General features: G+C 37.0%; 1 protein-coding gene across 1 annotated transcript; it reads left to right on the plus strand.

Annotated features, from left to right (window-relative positions):
* Positions 1-2,173: 2,173 nt before the first annotated feature.
* Positions 2,174-6,163, plus strand: LOC138360975 (uncharacterized). Its single transcript, XM_069320460.1, has 4 exons — positions 2,174-2,427; positions 3,470-3,675; positions 4,489-4,630; positions 5,383-6,163. The coding sequence occupies exons 1-4, from the start codon at positions 2,322-2,324 to the stop codon at positions 5,730-5,732; spliced, it is 804 nt and encodes a 267-aa protein (XP_069176561.1). The 5' UTR covers positions 2,174-2,321; the 3' UTR covers positions 5,733-6,163.
* Positions 6,164-19,358: the final 13,195 nt, after the last annotated feature.

Consider the following 19,358-nt stretch of genomic DNA (forward strand, 5'->3'; position numbering starts at 1 on the left):
CCCACCACACAACACCCACCACACAACACCCCCCACAACACCCCCCACAACACCCCTTCCCCCTACAACACTCACACTTACATCTTCAGTATCCATGATGTTACAGCACTGCCCTATGGAGGTGACAACCTGGTGAGGGTTATAGAGCAGTGTCTGCCAGGCGGAAGGAACCGCCCACGACTCGCAGTAGCCGCGACATGCGTTTGTCGTGATGTCGAACTCGACGCACTCCGGGATGCTGATGCGTCGGGTGTGCCCTGCGTCACACGGGGGGAAAAAGATACCGTGAGTTAGCAACCCGTTCTCACACAAGACAGCACATATATGACTTAATGCTGAAAGTCAATATGTGGAATGTGATTTAGTACATATGTGATATATTCCCAGTTAACTTTTTACCAAGGCTCAAACTCTTCCTCACGTACCAATTTACGTCTCACAGTACTCGTCCATCAGCGTAGATAGCTGAATAGTCGTGATTGGTTCAATTATAACGAAAATTGTAGTTTTCAGGTCCCACATGGGTTGTGAAATTCACCTACTATTGTCCATGCTCTTATAATATTACAGATCAGCTACATCCTATTGAAGGCTCGTAGTTTTGTTTTGAGAAATATTAGATGTTCTTAGTAAATTATAATAAGCACAATAAATTATTACATAGAATAACAGTGCTTCACCAATCAATATTATATACCATAGTTTGTGCTTTAGAAATCTTTAAAGAATGTTTTGTAGGAACGCTAACAGAAAACGATGTTATGTTGGAATGTATATAGGGTAAACTACTGCAAACAGGATGGTATGGTGTGGATTATAGGAAACTATAGGATTAGTATAGGGTCCACTACCACCTGTTAGGTGGGTAAGGGGTCCAATACCACCCGCAGGATGAGTATGGGGGTCACATCCACCCACAGGATGGGTATGGGGATCACTTCCACCCACAGGAAGGGTATGGGAGCCAATACCATCCACTGGATGTGTATGGCGTCCACTACCACCGACAGGATGGGTATGGGCTCACAACCACCCACAGGATGGGTATGGGGTCCAATACCACCCACAGGATGAGTATGGGGTCCACTATAACCCACAGGATGGGTATGGGGCTCCAACCACCCACAGAATAAGTATGGGGTACAATAACACCCACTGGATATGTATGGCGTCCATTGCCCCCACAGGATGACTATAGGGTACAGTATCGCCCACAGGATTAGTATATAGGGTTCACTGCCACCCACAGAGTCGGTATGGGGTCCACCGCCACCCACAGGGTCGGTATGGGGTCCACTACCGCCCACAGGGTCGTTATGAAGTCAACTACCGTCCACAGGGTCGGTAGGGGTCCACTACCGCCCACAGGGTCGGTAGGGGGTCCACTGCCGCCCACAGGATCGATAGGGGGTCCACTGCCGCCCACAGGGTCGATAGGGGGGGGTCCACTACCGCCCACAGGATCGATAGGGGGTCCACTGCCGCCCACAGGGTCGGTAGGGGGTCCACTGCCGCCCACAGGTTCGGTAGGGGTCCACTGCCGCCCACAGGGTCGGTAGGGGGTCCACTGCTGCCCACAGGATCGATAGGGGGTCCACTGCCGCCCACAGGGTCGATAGGGGGTCCCTTACCGCCCACAGGGTCTCTATGAAGTCAACTACCGCCCATAGTGTCCACTATCGCCCATAGTGTTATTATGGGGTCCACTACCCCTCATAGGGTCGATATGGGGGTCCATTACTACCCACAGGGTGTGTCTGGGGTCTATTTTGGCAATACTGCTTTTCCAATCTCATTTGTTGTTCAATGTAAAATATTTGTTGCTCGACTTGCAACAATTTATATATATATATATATATATATATATATATATATATATATATAATATATATATATATATATATATATATATATATATATATATATTATATATATATATATATAGTATAGTGCCTTTGCAGTAATGTACCAATGTGTGTATTTTTCATAACTCGTTTTAAATTGTTGAAAAATAAATAACTACATTATGAATGCAAGTCAATGTTTACATGCTAAATCAGAGTTGCCAGATTCCGCTTAAAATAGCAAATTGTGCTTATTTTCAAAGCTTGAGAATTTAGCTTTAAAGTAGTTAAAGCTACGAATTTCGCAATTTGCTATGTACTTTAGTGTACTATTTTAAAATAAGGTTGTTTTTTAAGCTGCAAGTCATATGAATCTCAAAAAAAGTATATTATTAACAATCTTATCTCCATAGTTCACTAGTTTCTGTAAATCAGATCTGGTAACTGTAGGCCAAGTACTGGAAGACTCGAGACACAATGTGTGTGGAAGCTATTAGTCTCTTTGAAGAAGTCATCTCGACAGGATCTTCCAGCTCCAGCTATAAAACTTCACCACACATGGATCTACCTAGTACATCAAACGGTAAGACATTACTAAACTGTACAAGGTTTTATGCTAGAACATTTGTTACAGTCCCCTGTTCTATGTGTACTCCATCACATAGTGACGGAGTATGTGGGAATAATTTTGTTGACAGTCCATTTGACATGGTGGTGGTGTATGATGATGGTGGTGTATGGTGCTGGTGGTGTATGATGCTGGTGGTGTATGGTGCTGGTGGAGTATGATGCTGATGGTGTATGATGCTGGTGGTGTATGATGCTGGTGGTGTATGATGCTGTTGGTGTATGATGCTGGTGATGTATGATGCTGATGGTGTATGATGCTGGTGGTGAATGATGCTGGTGGTGTATGATGCTGGTGGTGTATGGTGCTGTTGGTGTATGATGCTGGTGGTGTATGGTGCTGGTGGTGTATGATGGTGGTGGTGAATCTGACACTGTCATATATATATATATATATATATATATATATATATATATATATATATATATATTATATATATATATATGAGGGGTACCACCTCTGGTGCAAGTGTAGGGACCCATAGCCTCGGAGAAGAAAATAAAGAGTACTCAGAGAAGACCTTGTGGATCCTCACTGAACACTTTCATATTTTCTTCTCCTACCACCCCTATTCTTTTGGTATGTGTGTATATTTATCTAACTTTATTTGAAAACGTCATTACACAAAAAAAGTTACAATATTGATTATATATATATATATATATATATATATATATATATATAATTTATTTTTTTTCTTCCAATAATATAGTATTCGCTTGAAATTAACAGCCTGGTCAATCAGGCTGTTGGATGCAACTCCTCTTAGTTTTGTTATACGAGTTACAGCATGGTTAATCACATCCAAAATTAAAGTTATTTATAGATGCAGTCCTAAAATTTTTAACATTGCTCTCACTAGTGTTAATGTAGATTATTTCATAATTTAAATAATATATTTAATTACTGTAGTACATTTTAACAACAATTTAACTTATAATTTTTGCAGCATAGGTCATTTGAATATAAGTATTTTATTAGAAATTATTTCCTTCAGGTCTTCAGGGAAAATTCTTGAGGAGATGCACAAACTGCAAACAATGTGTGCATGTCCGAAGCAATGTTTGCAAGTTCTGCCAGTGTGACTTCCGAAACAGTAGAGAATTAATGAAGAAAGAAGAGGAAGCCCGTTTTCTACTTAAAGGCAAGAAGGCTTTAGAACGAAATACAGCAAGCCGGGTTCTACGAAGGATTGAAAATCAGGTATTGAAGTTTGTCTACATCTGTTGTATTCATTTGTATTCTTCTTATGCTGAACTTGCTTGATAAGGTATAGAATCAACATGAATAATACTGTACAGTACTTACATACTATTTGTTTATTTATTTATATACAAGATAGCACACTGGGATTATGAGAGTACATAGCATTGATGTTTTTACATTCTTGTAAAGCCACTAGCACACATAGTGTTTTGGGCAGGTCCTTAATCTAACAGATAATTTTAAATAGGCAATTTAAAGCAAAAATGGAAAAATTGGCTGGTACATTGTAAGAAAGTATCACAAAGATTACTATGTACATTAAAGTAAAATTTGAGGGTTATCAACATATAAATTGTAGCATAATTTGAGGAATATTTCAAGGTATAATATAGTAAGATATGCATTCAATATAACAATCATGATATAAGGTGATAGCAATGATTACAATGGAAAAGTTGTATGGTTTAGGCACATATATTCTGGCATTGGATTTCATAAGATACAGTGCGAGTTTAATGCACTAGTTAGGAAACTATCAAGATAAAATTAGGTACTTTTTGGTTTTATTTTTTAAAATGGCAGAAGTTGGACAGTTTTTAAATTTGTTAGCGAGTGAGTTCCATAGACAAGGTCCCTTTATTTGCATAGAGTATTTACACAGAATAACTTTGACTCTGGGGATATCAAAGATATTTATTTCTGGTATTGTGATTCTATTATGGGTTCTATTGCGCATGCCCAGCTATGCTTCAAACATTTTTGTTGCATTTTCCCAGATAGTGTTATTGTTTAAATATTATTGCTTTTCAGCTAACATATCTGCGTGGCTGTGGGTATGAATCAATCGTTATCTATTACAAGAAAGGACCAGCACGGGTGACACATTGTATCCTACCAAAAAACGTAATACAAGAAGAGGACAAGAAGATCTTCACCACTAACTTCTTTTTGTGTAAGTAGTTCACATAATATATAAATATATCACCACCTATTATTTTCTCTCATATATATATATACATATGTATATATATATATATATATATATATATACTATATATATATATATATATATATATATATATATATAATTTCAATTCAATCATCTCTGTCGTTGATGTATATGGCAAAAAGTGTGTGGCCCAATACAGCACTATGTCTTAACGTAATGGGTCCAAGGGCCCATAAGGTCTCGACAGCATTAAGGGCCCTTTAGCAAACCAGTGTGCTGGGGCCCCTATGACACCCATGACGTCTTTGTATCATTTCAAGTTTGTACATGTACTTCTTAAGATATGGGCACCATACAACTGCTGCATATTCTAGCTTTTGTCTAAAAAAATCATGAACAATTTATTTATTATTTATCCATGAATGCCAGAACTAAACCCTGTGGTACTCCACTCGTGACATTTCTCCAGTCCAATACATTGCCTCTGATTACTGCCCTCATTTTTCTATCAGTTTGAAGTTTTTTAATCCATGTTAGAAGCTTACCTGTCACCCCTCCAATATGTTCCAGTTTCCAGAACAAACTCTTATGTGGAATTCTGTTGAATGCCTTTTTTAGGTCCAGATAGATGCAGTCAACCCAACCATATCTTTCCTGTAAAATTTCTGCGGCTCGATCATAGTAACTGATTAAATTTGTTACACAGGATCTTCCATTTCGAAATTTTTTATTTTTTATTTTTATTTTTTTTCCAGCACGCACAAGGAAGCTTGATGCAGATAAACTTACATTAGGATCAGAAGGTGATAGCGATAATGCCCTGGAAAAAAATCATGACGAGCTACAAGTGCAGCAGGTGCATCAAGTCCAAAAAGTACCGCAGGTGCAAGAAATTCAACAAGTACAAAAAGTTCCGCAGGTGGAACATTTACAAAAAGTTCTGCAGGTGCAACAAGGACTACCATTAGCAATCATTCAGAAACAGCAAGAAGTACAAGTAGTAAAATTTGAACCACAGGGAACTACACCAAGAAAACAGTGTAGTAACAACGGAATGGGAATTTTAAAATACCTGAGGAAACAGGTAAAAAAGGACAAACAATAGAAATGGTTCCTTACACCTTATTATTTGGTAGTTTATAGGTATTTTACTTATAATACTTTATATTATGTCTACAGTTTATAATTTAGTTTACAGTTAATTTACTCTTCAACTTCCATATCTTACATGAAGGATTTTTACTGTTTTTCATTTTTAAAACCTTATTAGTATCATTTATAGTTTAGTGTCAATTCACTTATAATACAATATATGGAATAATTTACTAAATTCATTTAACTATAATAAATTTAAATAAACATTTTTACCCCAGGATGAGTTTCAGTCACCCTACCCAAAAAATTAATGTTTCTTTATTACTAATCTTGTGAGAGGTAGCTTATTGTGCAGCCCATACTCATTCTGTGAGTGTTAGTTTATTGTGCACCCCATAGTCATCATGTCACCCAAGCCTGCTGCAGCTGCACCTGAGGGGTGGTGTAGGGAACCATTAGTGTACTATTATGATTTGAGAGAGAGAATGCACTGTGGACAGAGCATCAATATGGCTTAAGGCATTGAGCTTTGCCTCAAGATGAAGCTTGGGCTGATCTCTGATTTGCTTCTTGGGAGTCTCATTTACGTGCACCCCATACTCAACCACTTGTAGTAATTAATTGTGCAACCCATACTCATCCTGTTACCAGTAGTTTGTGCAACCCATACTTATCCTGTGATCCCTATCCCTCTACTTCAAGTCCCTCAAGGGGCGCACGAATTCAGTTTGGCATACTGCATTCTGCCTTCCCATCCCTAGCTACTGACCCATCACAATATTTTATTTTATTTTATTTATATATATACAAGTAGGTACATTGGGTTTGTGAGAATACATCGAATAGTACAGTATTTACAATCTTGTAAAGCCACTAGTATGCGCAGCGTTTCAGGCAAGTCCTTAATCTAACAGATAATTTTAAGTAGGTAATTTCTATCAGAATTGATAAATGATAATAAATACATTGTTTACATACATACATTACAAATACATACATATAAGCTCAAAAGCTTCATTGAAGGTTGTAACAGAACCCATGAGCACCACACCAGAAATAAATACAGTTTTGATATTCCAAGAGTACGACTTAATCAAACTAGAAATGCTCTACAAATCAAGGGACCCAGAATGTGGAATGATCTTCCCAACCATGTTAAAGACTGTACCTCTCTCAACCAGTTTAAGATAACAACTAAACACTACCCAATAAATTCACTAACCTACCTTACCCCTCTATTGTCAACCCATGTCTGTCATTTTTTTTTTTTTTTTTTAATCAACACTGTTTGTCAAATTATTGTATTTGTGCTGCTTTTTTAGTCATGTTCCCCCTTTTTTTTTATCTTTATTTGTATTTGTTCTCAACACATTTTATTCTTTATGCTCAATTAGTATTAAGTTCTAGATATTAATGTTTTTCCTGCCCGAAACGCGTTGCGTAATAGTGGCTTTAGGCATTGTATGTACTAGCTCTATCTATATATCGATCCATTAATGTAACATTACTTGTATGTATGTATGTACCTTACCTAAATAAACATATTTATTTATTTATTTATTTATTTATACAAGTTTAACTCTGGGGATATCAAAGAGATATTTATTTCTGGTGTGGTGATAATGGGTCCTATTACATCTGTCCAGGAAGAGTTTCAGAGCAGGATTTGCATTTAAGAACAGGGTTTTGTAAATGTAGTTGACACAAGAGAATTTATGGAGTGAGATTATGTTTAGCATGTTTAGGGAGTTAAACAAGGGGGCTGAGTGTTGTCTGAAAGCAGAATTTGATATTATTCTGATAGCAGATTTTTGCTGGGTGATGATGGACTTGAGGTGGTTTGCAGTGGTTGAACCCCATGCACAGATACCATAGTTGAGATAGGGATAGATTAGTGTATAATATAGAGAGATGAGAGCAGGGTTAGGTACATAATATCTGATTTTGGAGAGTATACCAACTGTTTTAGAGACTTTCTTAGTTATGTGTTGTATGTGGGTACTGAAGTTGAGTCTCTTGTCTAAGAATAGACCAAGAAACTTTCCATCATTGTTATTGCTAATGTTTACATTGTCATCTGAAGCTGAATTGCATTTGTAGATTTGCTTCCAAATAAGATGTAGTAGGTCTTTTCTATGTTAAGTGTTAGTTTGTTGGTTGACATCCATAAGTGGACTTTTTTAGTTCATTATTAACAACATTACAGTATTTAGTGTATGTGGGTTGGGGTTGGAGTAGATGAGTGTAGTATCATTAGCAAACAATATAGGTTTCAGAATGTTAAGAACATATTTTTTTTTTTTTTTTTTTTTTTTTTTTGAGATATATACAAGAGTTGTTACATTCTTGTACAGCCACTAGTACGCGTAGCGTTTCGGGCAAGTCCTTAATCCTATGGTCCCTGGAATACGATCCCCTGCCGCGAAGAATCGTTTTTTCATCCAAGTACACATTTTACTGTTGCGTTAAACAGAGGCTACAGTTAAGGAATTGCGCCCAGTAAATCCTCCCCGGCCAGGATACGAACCCATGACATAGCGCTCGCGGAACGCCAGGCGAGTGTCTTACCACTACACCACGGAGACTGCTAAGTATTTATACATTTAGTATTTATACATTATATATATATATATATTTATACATACATACATATATTTATAAATACATAAGTATTTATACATTTATATATATATACATCCTGCCTTCCCATCCCTAGCTACTGACCCATCACAATATACATCCTGCCTTCCCATCCCTAGCTACTGACCCATCACAATATACATCCTGCCTTCCCATCCCTAGCTACTGACCCATCACAATATACATCCTGCCTTCCCATCCCTAGCTACTGACCCATCACAATATACATGTAGTAGAGTGTTTTCTGTAGGCAATTTTCTAATTATACAATCATATGTTGCCCTCAGCTCTCCTATTTCATACATACTTTTTTTCTTTTGCAAGGGAGTAATTACTACATCTACATTACAATCCTCCCATGGTGGTGTGAATTTTCTCTTGGGCACAGCAATACACTCTGTAATAACATCATACTTAATAACATTAGAACATAAGGTATTCATATATGCTCTTTTCTTCATCATACACTGTTCAGTACTTCCCACCTTTTGAACTGAGAGGACCAATTCATTAGCTCCTCCACCTCTCATTAATCTAATGGCAGAAGCTACATTTATCTCTGCAATTCTATCCCCAATACTCTGCAGATTCAACTCCATCATCCTTTTCTCAATCATAGCATTTCTTGGGCATCCTAAGATAATTCTCATGGCTTCATTTTGTACCTTCTCCAACTTGCCCATCCTACCTTTACTAAAACAAGAAATAACAGGTGCAGCATAATCAATAAGAGATCTTACAGTACTCAAGTATATCATTCGTAGCACAGGGACTCCCACTCCCTTTCCACAGCATGCCAAGGCCTTCAGAGGTTGTAATATCTTTCGACATTGACCCAACAGTCTGTTCATCTCAGCTTCCAAACTCTCATGGGTATATCCAACATATATGCCTAAATATTTATATATATTAACACACTATATTTTTACCGTTTATTTTCAATATAATGGGCCTCCGACTTCTACATTCAAACTTAGTTTTGTCTTCATTAACCACCAGTCCCATATGGTGACACAGGTTTCCGAACTTATCCACCACTAGTTTATAAAGCCACTGGTTTGCCTTGTAAAGCAAACTAGTGGCTTTAAAAGATTGTAAACACATCATGTTATGTACTTTCATAAACCCAATGTAACTTATTGAATATATATATATAAATAAATAAATAAATAGTTTCTTGTGTAATCCATACTCATCCTTTATGTGTGGTATTTCATGTGTACTCCATATTCATCATCAAGAAGTGTATTCTACCAGCATGGTAATATAAATTAAGAAAAAAGACTTCATTTTATTACGGACCCATAATCAAAATAAGAGCCATCACTAATTATCATGACAAACGGCCTATATAGGCTCCACTTCCGCCTTCGACAAGCAGCCGCCGGATGTGTGTTGTTTATTGCGCACTCCGGCACCCCCAGCTCTGGGAAGGGGGGCATTGAAATGTGGACATGTGCGCTCGCAATACTGAAATGTTTATACTCTTTTTCGGTCTGCTGACCTTAATTAATTTTGGTATCAATTTGTTCGCAAGGAAATGCTCTAGAAATGCCCCTATCTTGTGTGTGTATACTCACCTAGTCTCACCTAGAATATCTTGTGTGTAAGTACTCAACTAGTACTCACCTAGTATACCTTGTCAGACCTTGCCTATACCCTATACAGACCTTGTGTGTGTGTACGATCATATGTGGCATTCTTCCAATAAAAGGAGTTAGAAATGAAACGGTATAATCAGATCCTTTTATACAACACATTGAGAAAGAATAAAGGTTAAGTGTGGTATCAGTAAGATTTACACACTAGTCCACACTTGCGTGGTGTACAATATGTGTGTGTACAATGTAAGTGGAGGCAGAGTTGGAGGGAGGGAAATGTAGTTGGTGGACCTGTGGTCAGGGTGGCTCCAGAGGTAGGGTGTCAAATTTCAGTGTTTATGGCAGGGTAAGGGAATGGTCGTCGGTGGTCTTGTGATTCAATATTTTCTTGTTGTCGCTAAGTTACACTTTTTCAGGTCTATATAGTACAATGGCCAGTCCTCATGTACCTAGTAATCCTTATTTCTTATTGTGTATTATTCTAATCTGCTTTTGTGTCAAAATTTTCTTCAATGTACCTGTAAACATTTTTTGTCAATTTTTTTTGTTAATTTATCTAAAATTTTCTGTTAGTTTAAGGACTTGCCCGAAACGCTATGCGTGCTAGTCGCTTTTAGAATGTAAATTCAACTTCATTTCTATATTCTCTGTTAACCCCAATGTATATATTTCTTGTATATAAATAAATACAGTATTCTCTGTGGTTATAGTGTCAGTTGGGGGTTAATGGGCCAGGCCGAGCGTGCCTGTGCCCCACAAATATCACCCTTATTGCTGACTAGTTGGTATAACGGCTTTTCCCAAACCTCTCTCTCGCCAGAATTATACTGGCATGTGAATATCTTTGGCAGTTGATGAATCCTAAATATAAATAATAAATAATTAAATGTTTATTTAGGTAAGGTACATACATATAAGAAATTTTTACAAAGATTGGTGGACTTATAGATAGATTCATACATTGCATAACTGCATGGCATAACTGGCAATCCCCTCACAGTGTTCAAGTGAGAACTGGATAAGCACCTCCAAAGGATACCCAAGTATGCCAAGTATGCTGCCCTGAGGAACACCAATGTTGATGGGTAGGGTGGGAGAAATTGAATTATTCACAGAAACATACTGGAGCCTGTCAGTGAGGTAGGATTTGAGGTATTGCAGGGGATACAAGACACTGATCACTGGTCTCCCATTTGGTCCTCATTGCTTTATCTTACTATTATTGAATGTCAATAACCGTATTATGCAATTTCAATTTCTTCTATTGCTTTCTTTATTATGCACCCCATACCCATCCCGTGGGCCGTGGTGTAAAGGATTACAGAGGCACATAATCGGTTCAGGACCTGAACCCTCTAGTTCGTTTAGCTAAGCAAATAACAATGTTTGACGCTAGTTACAAAATTATTAATGTTGTATACACATGTACACACACACTCATACATACATACATATATATATATATATATATATATATATATATATATATATATATATATATATATATATATATATATATATATATATATATATATATATATATATATATGTATATATATATACATATATATATATATATATATATATATATATATATATATATATATATATATATATATATATATATATATATATATATATATATATATATATAATTATACCAGTATAATCTAATAATATATACTGGTCTAATAAAATAATTAGACCAGTTAATACTCTCACTCGTTGTGTTAGGATATGTTAGCTTGATAAAACTGACTGTTCATTGTTGAGAAATGTGTTAACAAACAATATATCTGACTTATCAAGACTGTAGCTTGCTTAGCAAAAGGAACTGTTTTTAAATTTGGGTTCAGTTTAACTACCGCTCAAGGGATGAGTAATTGGGGCATAATAAAGGAACTAAGCTGATAAAATGAAAGATGGGAAAACAACATTAGAAAGATAAACTCGAGAGACGTTTTCATGTTAACCCGAAAATTATTTGAGGAGCAAGACAGACTGCGGGTCAAGCAATTGGTCTTTATGCTATCGTGATGGGGGATCAGCCATTACACGTGTTAATGACTCTTGTATAGTTGTGTAGTTAAGGACATCAGGGTAAAGGGGTAATGGGCATTGTGGTTGATTGTTCTACCTGGGAATCCTCCACTGTTTTATATCTTATGTATGTATGTATGTACTAACCTAGTTGTGGTTGCAAGGGTTGAACTTTGGCTCTTTGGTCCCGCCACTTGAATACATACACCCAGCAAACACAGAACGTTTGTGGACGTTTTTAAATGGTTCCACAAAGGTAATACTGTAACTTTTGACATAAATACGTATATCTGACATTCTTAAAACCAAAGGATATAACTAAAAACATATATTCTTATGACACAGTTTTTTAAGATTTATGTAAAAATTTAAAAATAATAGTAAATGCTATGGTATTATAATGTTTTCATGCTTTATATTTAAGAATAAATAATTTTCAGTCAACATTTAGTTTTTTTTGTTTACTTTCTGTAAAGCTATCCAATTTACGTTCTTATAACATAAATATAACATTTATATGACGTCAGTATAACGTTATTTACACGACATCATTACGTTATTATGATGTTATATTAACGTATAATTCCTGTGTGAAAACCAGAATATATATTGAACTTTATGTTTTAAACATTGTAAAGTTATCATAAAACTTGGATTAGACGGTAAGCATGCTTTACTTATGAAAATATACAAACAAATCAACAAAACATTTTAACATAAAAAACATAAACATAACATAAATTAATTGCATGCATGGGAGTTAACTGGAACTCTGTAATATTGCATACATGAACCTTAAGGTACAAACCCAGTGTATTTACTCATACAGTTCTTTCCTAAATCTAAATTTTTCCAATTTTTACACTTTGTTTCGAGTTCTGTCTTGTGTTGCTACTTTTAATACCCCATTAATGTCCCCTTTGTTATGTCCATTCATCCCATTGTGCACCTCTACCATATATCACTCCTAATTCTTTGCTTTTCTAGAGAATGTAATATAAGCTTTGACAATCTTTCTTCATATGACAGGTTAACAGGTAGAACAAAGATTACCATTTATATATGGATAACCATTATAAGTCGGTTTGAATGAGTGAATTGCTGCTTGAAGATAGGTATATACACGTGTGGTACTATCAGATTGCATCGTGGTGAGCCTAAAACCCTTCAGATCCAAGCAAAGGGTAAAATGCCAGCAGATACAATTGCGAACACATTGATACCAAAATGAAAGACATATGACGAGAATTGAGGTAACCAAAGTGAAGTGTGTTCACATTACATTGCACTAGAGTGCTCCCAGGTTACTTTCTCTCACTTTCTCTGTTTTGTGTGGATGGTCCGCCGTGCTTTCATCACGTCAGCGGGTGGAGCACGCTGCTGTTTTTGACATTTCATGCATAAATTCCGGTTGGAAATTCTATTGCGAACACATTGATACCAAAATGAAAGACCTAGGATGACAATTGAGGTGACCAGAATGAAAAGAGTGTATACATTTTATCGCTCTTGTGCGCTCCCTGGTAACACGCTCTCGCTTTCTCTGTTTGTTGCGGATGGTAAGCCGGGCTTTTGGAGTTTATATGCCTTTAGTCCTGTAGAGAATTCTATTGCGAACACATTGATGCTAAATTGAAAAACCTAGGATGAGAATTGAGGTAACAAAGTTGAAAAGGGTATACACTTTTCAGTATTATCACGCTCAGCTTTCTTTTTCTGGTACCCTTGGCCTACATTCATCTTGTCGGCGGGTGGAGCGCGCTGCTGTCTTTGACATTATATGCACATAGTTCTGTTGGGAATTCTATTGCGAACGCATTGATACCAAAATGAAAGACATAGGACGAGAATTAAGGTGACAAAGTTGAAAAGAGTATACACTTTTCAGTATTTCCGCACACTACCAGGGAATGTCCAAAAAAAAATGGAGAGAGTGGAGGGGTAACTTGCTCAAAACGCGAAATTGTTTGGGAGATTAACTTTCGTTCAATACTATTATGCAAGAGGAGCGACACATCTATGGTTCATCCAATAAAATCAGCAGACTTCTAGATGTTACTACTGCTCGGCTTAGACTCGGTTACAAGTATTTCTGGGAATTCTCATTATCTGCCGATGTAGACCTGACCAAATGTTAACTGTCAACAAAATTATTCGCACACCCTCCGTCACTATGTGATAGTGAATTCAGAGACAATTTTATAACCAATGTACCAACGATGTGTCAATATTTCATTCAAAATTATCTGGTACCAGAAATTTTAGCCAAATATCCCCAGTTTGCTAACTGTAAGTAGTAACAAAGTGATTGTAACCTATCCACCGCTGCCCACTGGATGGGGGGCGGTGTGCAGGACAAACATATCAATTGTGACACTAGCTCTCCACATATGTCAGTTGCTTAATTTAGAAACTGTACTTGTGATCGATCTCGAACCCATTGTTGATGTGACGACTTATACTGAATTTTGTAACTAGCTCATCAAGATTGTAACTTGCTTAGCTAAATGAATTGTGGGGTTCAGTCCCTGAGCCCATTATGTGCCTCTGCAACCCTTTCCACTACCGCCCACAAGATGGGTATGGGATGCATAATAAATGAACTAAACTAACTTTAAGGCATCCTGAAAGAAAGCTTGGAGGGTTTGAAAAATTGCAGAACGAAGCCGTGAGGATAATCCTTGGGTGCCCTCGTACCACAAAGATACTTAATATGAGAAAGGAACTTAATATTCCGAGCGTTGTTTATCGTGTTACTGAAAATAACTGTCAAATTGGTATAAAAATGCTTAGGCTAGCTCATCCTAACCCTTGCACAGAAGCCCTCCAGAATTTCTTTATTGAATGTTGAAAACAACCCTCAAGTTGACTATTTCCGTAACAGCATGCACTCCTGTATGCTAATCCCCACAATCACCAAGCCCACCCGAGTCACTCAAACATCTGCCACTACCCTGGATCACCTTTGGACTAATATAACAGCTCCCCTTACATCTGGGGTAATTTATGACAGAACAACTGACCACTATCCTACTTTCCTCATAGCAAACATTGACACATCACCACCAGAAACCAAAAAACTTTCATTCAGGCTACATAGTGAATCAGCTTTAGGCAATCTCTCTAATGCACTTCACAATATTAACTGGGAATCTGAATTTAATAATTCACAGGATATAAACTCATCAACTAACCTCTTTCTCTACAAAACTCTAAGCCTCTACAACACTCACTGTCCCCTCCTTACCAAACAAGTAACTGATAAAAGAAAAAATAACCCGTGGCTCACAAGTGGCATAATTAAATCAATCAACAAAAAACATGAATACGAAAAGAAATTTAGGAGTGGCCTAATTCCAATGGAAGTAGTTAAAAGGTACTCGTCAGTGCTTACCAGTATCATAAGAAAAGCAAAACTTTCATATTATGAGACTAGATTCAAAGAAGCAAAGGCAACATGAAAAGCACATGGAATACCATCTCTAACATCCTGGGAACTAAACAACACTCCCACAACCAGATAACACTCTCTAAGGATGGCCTTACACTGTCATCTGACTTAGAAATGGCGAATGAATTTAATAGCTTCTTTTCATCGATTGGTGCTAACCTTGCAAGTAAAATCCCACAGACTCAGACACATATCAACACATATCTCTCAGGCAGCTATCCAAACTCTCTTCTCCTCTCACCAGTCAGCCCGTCAGATGTTGTGTCCATCATACATTCACTAAAAACCAAAGCTGGGAACATCAGTGAAATCCCATCCATTGTATACAAGAGCGCCTCCCATATGCCCTTGCACCACCTATAGCTCTGCTGTTCAACAAATCCCTTGAGTGTCATACATTCCCTGATATCCTTAAAAACGCAAGAGTAACGCCAGTTCATAAAGGAGCTAGTGGATTATGTTGCATCTCTGCTTGCCTTGATGACTGAAAGAAAGCTTAAAGGGCTTGAAAACTTGCAGAACGAAGCCTTGAAGATAATCCTTGGATGTCCCTAGTACCACAAAGATACTTAACATGAGGAAGGAACTTAATATTAACTTAATAATAGAATATGAGTGCATATTCTACTGCATTACTATTTGTAATGATCCTCATATTGTGCTTCAGTAATCCAATGTATAACCCTGAGATGTTTTCCTAATTGTACTTAGGATTCCTTGTTCATTATTGTGTATTGTTCTGATCTGCTTTTGTGTCAAATTCTTGCATCGTACCTGTAAACAATTTTTTGACAATTTTACTGTAATTATCCTACTTAAAATCATCTGTACTTGTAAAGTAAAGCTGTAATGTACCTGTTAAACACTTTTTATCAATTTTACATTTAATTATTTCTCTAAAACTCTGTTTAAGAATTTGCTCAAAGATTAGTTTAAGGACTTGCCCGAAACTCTATATATGCAAGCTAGTGGTTTTACAAGATTATAATTCTAACTTAAGCTCTATGTTGTGTCTTAACCCCCCAATGTACGTTCTTGTATATATATAAATAAATAAAATAAATAAATAACGAGGGATCGAGGCATTAATGCGCAGTACGTGCTTCCCTCATCTGTGACGTCACAGCGCCATCTGACGACAGCATAAACACAGGCGGCCATTTTATGTTCCACCAAGATTAAAAAAAAAAAAAAAATTTTGCCCCGAGGGGCGAGTTTATTGGGCAGCGCCCAATGTGTTCGCAATAGAATGTTCTACAAGAACATGTATAAAATAAGTGACACAGAGATTATTGATGTGTGTATTTGTGTGGGTGATTATAAATATGCATGTGTATGTATATATGTATACGTATATATATATATATATATATATGTACATGTATGTATGAGAGTGTGTACATGTATATATAACATTAATAATTTTGTAACTAGCGTCAAAAATTGTTATTTGCTTAGCTAAACAAACTAGAGAGTTCAGTTCCTGAACCCATTATGTGCCTCTGTAATCCTTTACACCACCGCCCACGGGATGGGTATGGGGTGCATAATAAAGAAAGATATTGAAATAATAAGGGTATGAAATGTATCAACATAAAACATTAATGTTAATGGCCATCAGGTAAAATCAGGTTATTATTTGTAAAGAATTTAAATGAGTTAAACTAAATACGAACTTAATATGTTTTGCTAACGCAAAAATATATTCCCGAGGTATTGTAATTGCAAATAAATATTTAATACAATTATTTGTATCATTTTTTTTATTTTAGATTTCCGTATTGCTTGATAATATATAATAGCGTTTAGATAATGCTAGCGCTGGACATTCTTTAGGCTCGTTGCATGTTGTGGTAGTCGCCGCCATTTTAAAACCGTGTCGAGAGGGACGGCTGCTGGCTTATCCACAAAATCCTGCTGCATCTTCAATAGTTAAGGTAACTGTTTTCTTTTATTTGCTCTTAGACATGTGTAGTATATATATAAGCTTGTGGTGGTAGGCTGGATGGTGTGTTGATGGCCCTGGAGGCGTGTTGATGGCCTGGAGGCGTGTTGATGGCCCTGGCTGATGGTGTGTTGATGGTGGTGTTGTGTTGATGGCCCTGGAGGTGTGTTGATGGTGGTGTTGTGTTGATGGCCCTGGAGGTGTGTTGATGGTGGTGTTGTGTTGATGGCCCTGGAGGTGTGTTGATGGTGGTGTTGTGTTGATGGCCCTGGAGGTGTGTTGATGGTGGTGTTGTGTTGATGGCCCTGGAGGTGTGTTGATGGTGGTGTTGTGTTGATGGCCCTGGAGGTGTGTTGATGGTGGTGTTGTGTTGATGGCCCTGGAGGTGTGTTGATGGTGGTGTTGTGTTGATGGCCCTGGAGGTGTGTTGATGGTGGTGTTGTGTTGATGGCCCTGGAGGTGTGTTGATGGTGGTGTTGTGTTGATGGCCCTGGAGGTGTGTTGATGGTGGTGTTGTGTTGATGGCCCTGGAGGTGTGTTGATGGTGGTGTTGTGTTGATGGCCCTGGAGGTGTGTTGATGGTGGTGTTGTGTTGATGGCCCTGGAGGTGTGTTGATGGTGGTGTTGTGTTGATGGCCCTGGAGGTGTGTTGATGGTGGTGTTGTGTTGATGGCCCTGGAGGTGTGTTGATGGTGGTGTTGTGTTGATGGCCCTGGAGGTGTGTTGATGGTGGTGTTGTGTTGATGGCCCTGGAGGCGTGTTGATGGCCCTGGAGGTGTGTTGGTGGCCCTAGCTGGAGGTGTGTTGATGGCCCTATATATTATATTAGGAATATCAGAGGTCCCAGGACAATTATTGTGCATGTGTAGTATGTATATTTATGTAGTATATTTGGCATATTTAATGGCATTTAGTTAAGGCCACTTAGTGGCATGTCTCTGCCACCGTTTCCAGTTTGTTGATATGCTTTCTAAGATATGGGCACCATACAACTGCTGCATACTCCAACTTTGGTGTAACAAAAATTGTGAACAATTTCAAAATTTTCAAAATTTCAATTTCAAAATTTCAAAAAATGCATTTTTATATCATTAGTATTGAATAATAATAATGCAAATAATTGACTTATAAATGATGTACAATTAATTGGTAGGTGATATTATATTATTAATATTTTTTCATTCTTGCAAAGCCTTAACAAAGCCATTAACATGTTAATATAAACTTGATCACCTTCCACTTATTTTCTCATGTGCTACCTACATGTACAAAACCTTATTCCTAAATGCATATTTTGTTCTGAAACTTGTCCTTTATATGTTGTGTATCACCATCTCTGGAGAGTTTTATCTGATTGATGTATAAATTACTTTTAATTTTACAGAATATTATTGTTATACTGAATTTATTATTATATAAATAACTTAATTTTACAGAATCATCTATCAACGCACATCCACAAGTTGAGGAGGAGGATGTGACCTTCCAGATTTCTCAAGTACTGAAACATAGACCAAACAGGCCTGGTGGATCTAGGTACAAGGTAAAATAATTTAAATTTTTTTTTTTTTTTTCCTAATTGTCCGATATATATATATATATATATATATATATATATATATATATATATATATATATATATATATATATATATATATATATGTCGTACCTAGTAGCCAGAACGCACTTCTCAGCCTACTATGCAAGGCCAAATTTGCCTAATAAGCCAAGTTTTCCTGAATTAATATATTTTCTATAATTTTTTTCTTATGAAATGATAAAGCTACCCATTTCATTATGTATGAGGTTAATGTTTTTTTATTGGAGTTAAAATTAACGTAGATATATGACCGAACCTAACCAACCCTACCTAACCTAACCTAACCTATCTTTATAGGTTAGGTTAGGTTAGGTAGTAGAGAAAGTTAGGTTAGGTTAGGTAGGTAGGTAGTCGAAAAA

The sequence above is a fragment of the Procambarus clarkii genome, unplaced genomic scaffold, assembly GCF_040958095.1.
Source record: "Procambarus clarkii isolate CNS0578487 unplaced genomic scaffold, FALCON_Pclarkii_2.0 HiC_scaffold_137, whole genome shotgun sequence".
NCBI classification, from domain to species: Eukaryota; Metazoa; Arthropoda; class Malacostraca; order Decapoda; family Cambaridae; genus Procambarus; species Procambarus clarkii.

Bases quoted from the DNA above. Each gene is read 5' to 3' on its own strand.
- LOC138360975 (XM_069320460.1), top strand. From the start codon at position 2,322: ATGTGTGTGGAAGCTATTAGTCTCTTTGAAGAAGTCATCTCGACAGGA. The intron at 2,428-3,469 runs GTAAGACATTAC...TATTTCCTTCAG, and splicing joins TCTACCTAGTACATCAAACG to GTCTTCAGGGAAAATTCTTG. The intron at 3,676-4,488 runs GTATTGAAGTTT...ATTGCTTTTCAG, and splicing joins TACGAAGGATTGAAAATCAG to CTAACATATCTGCGTGGCTG.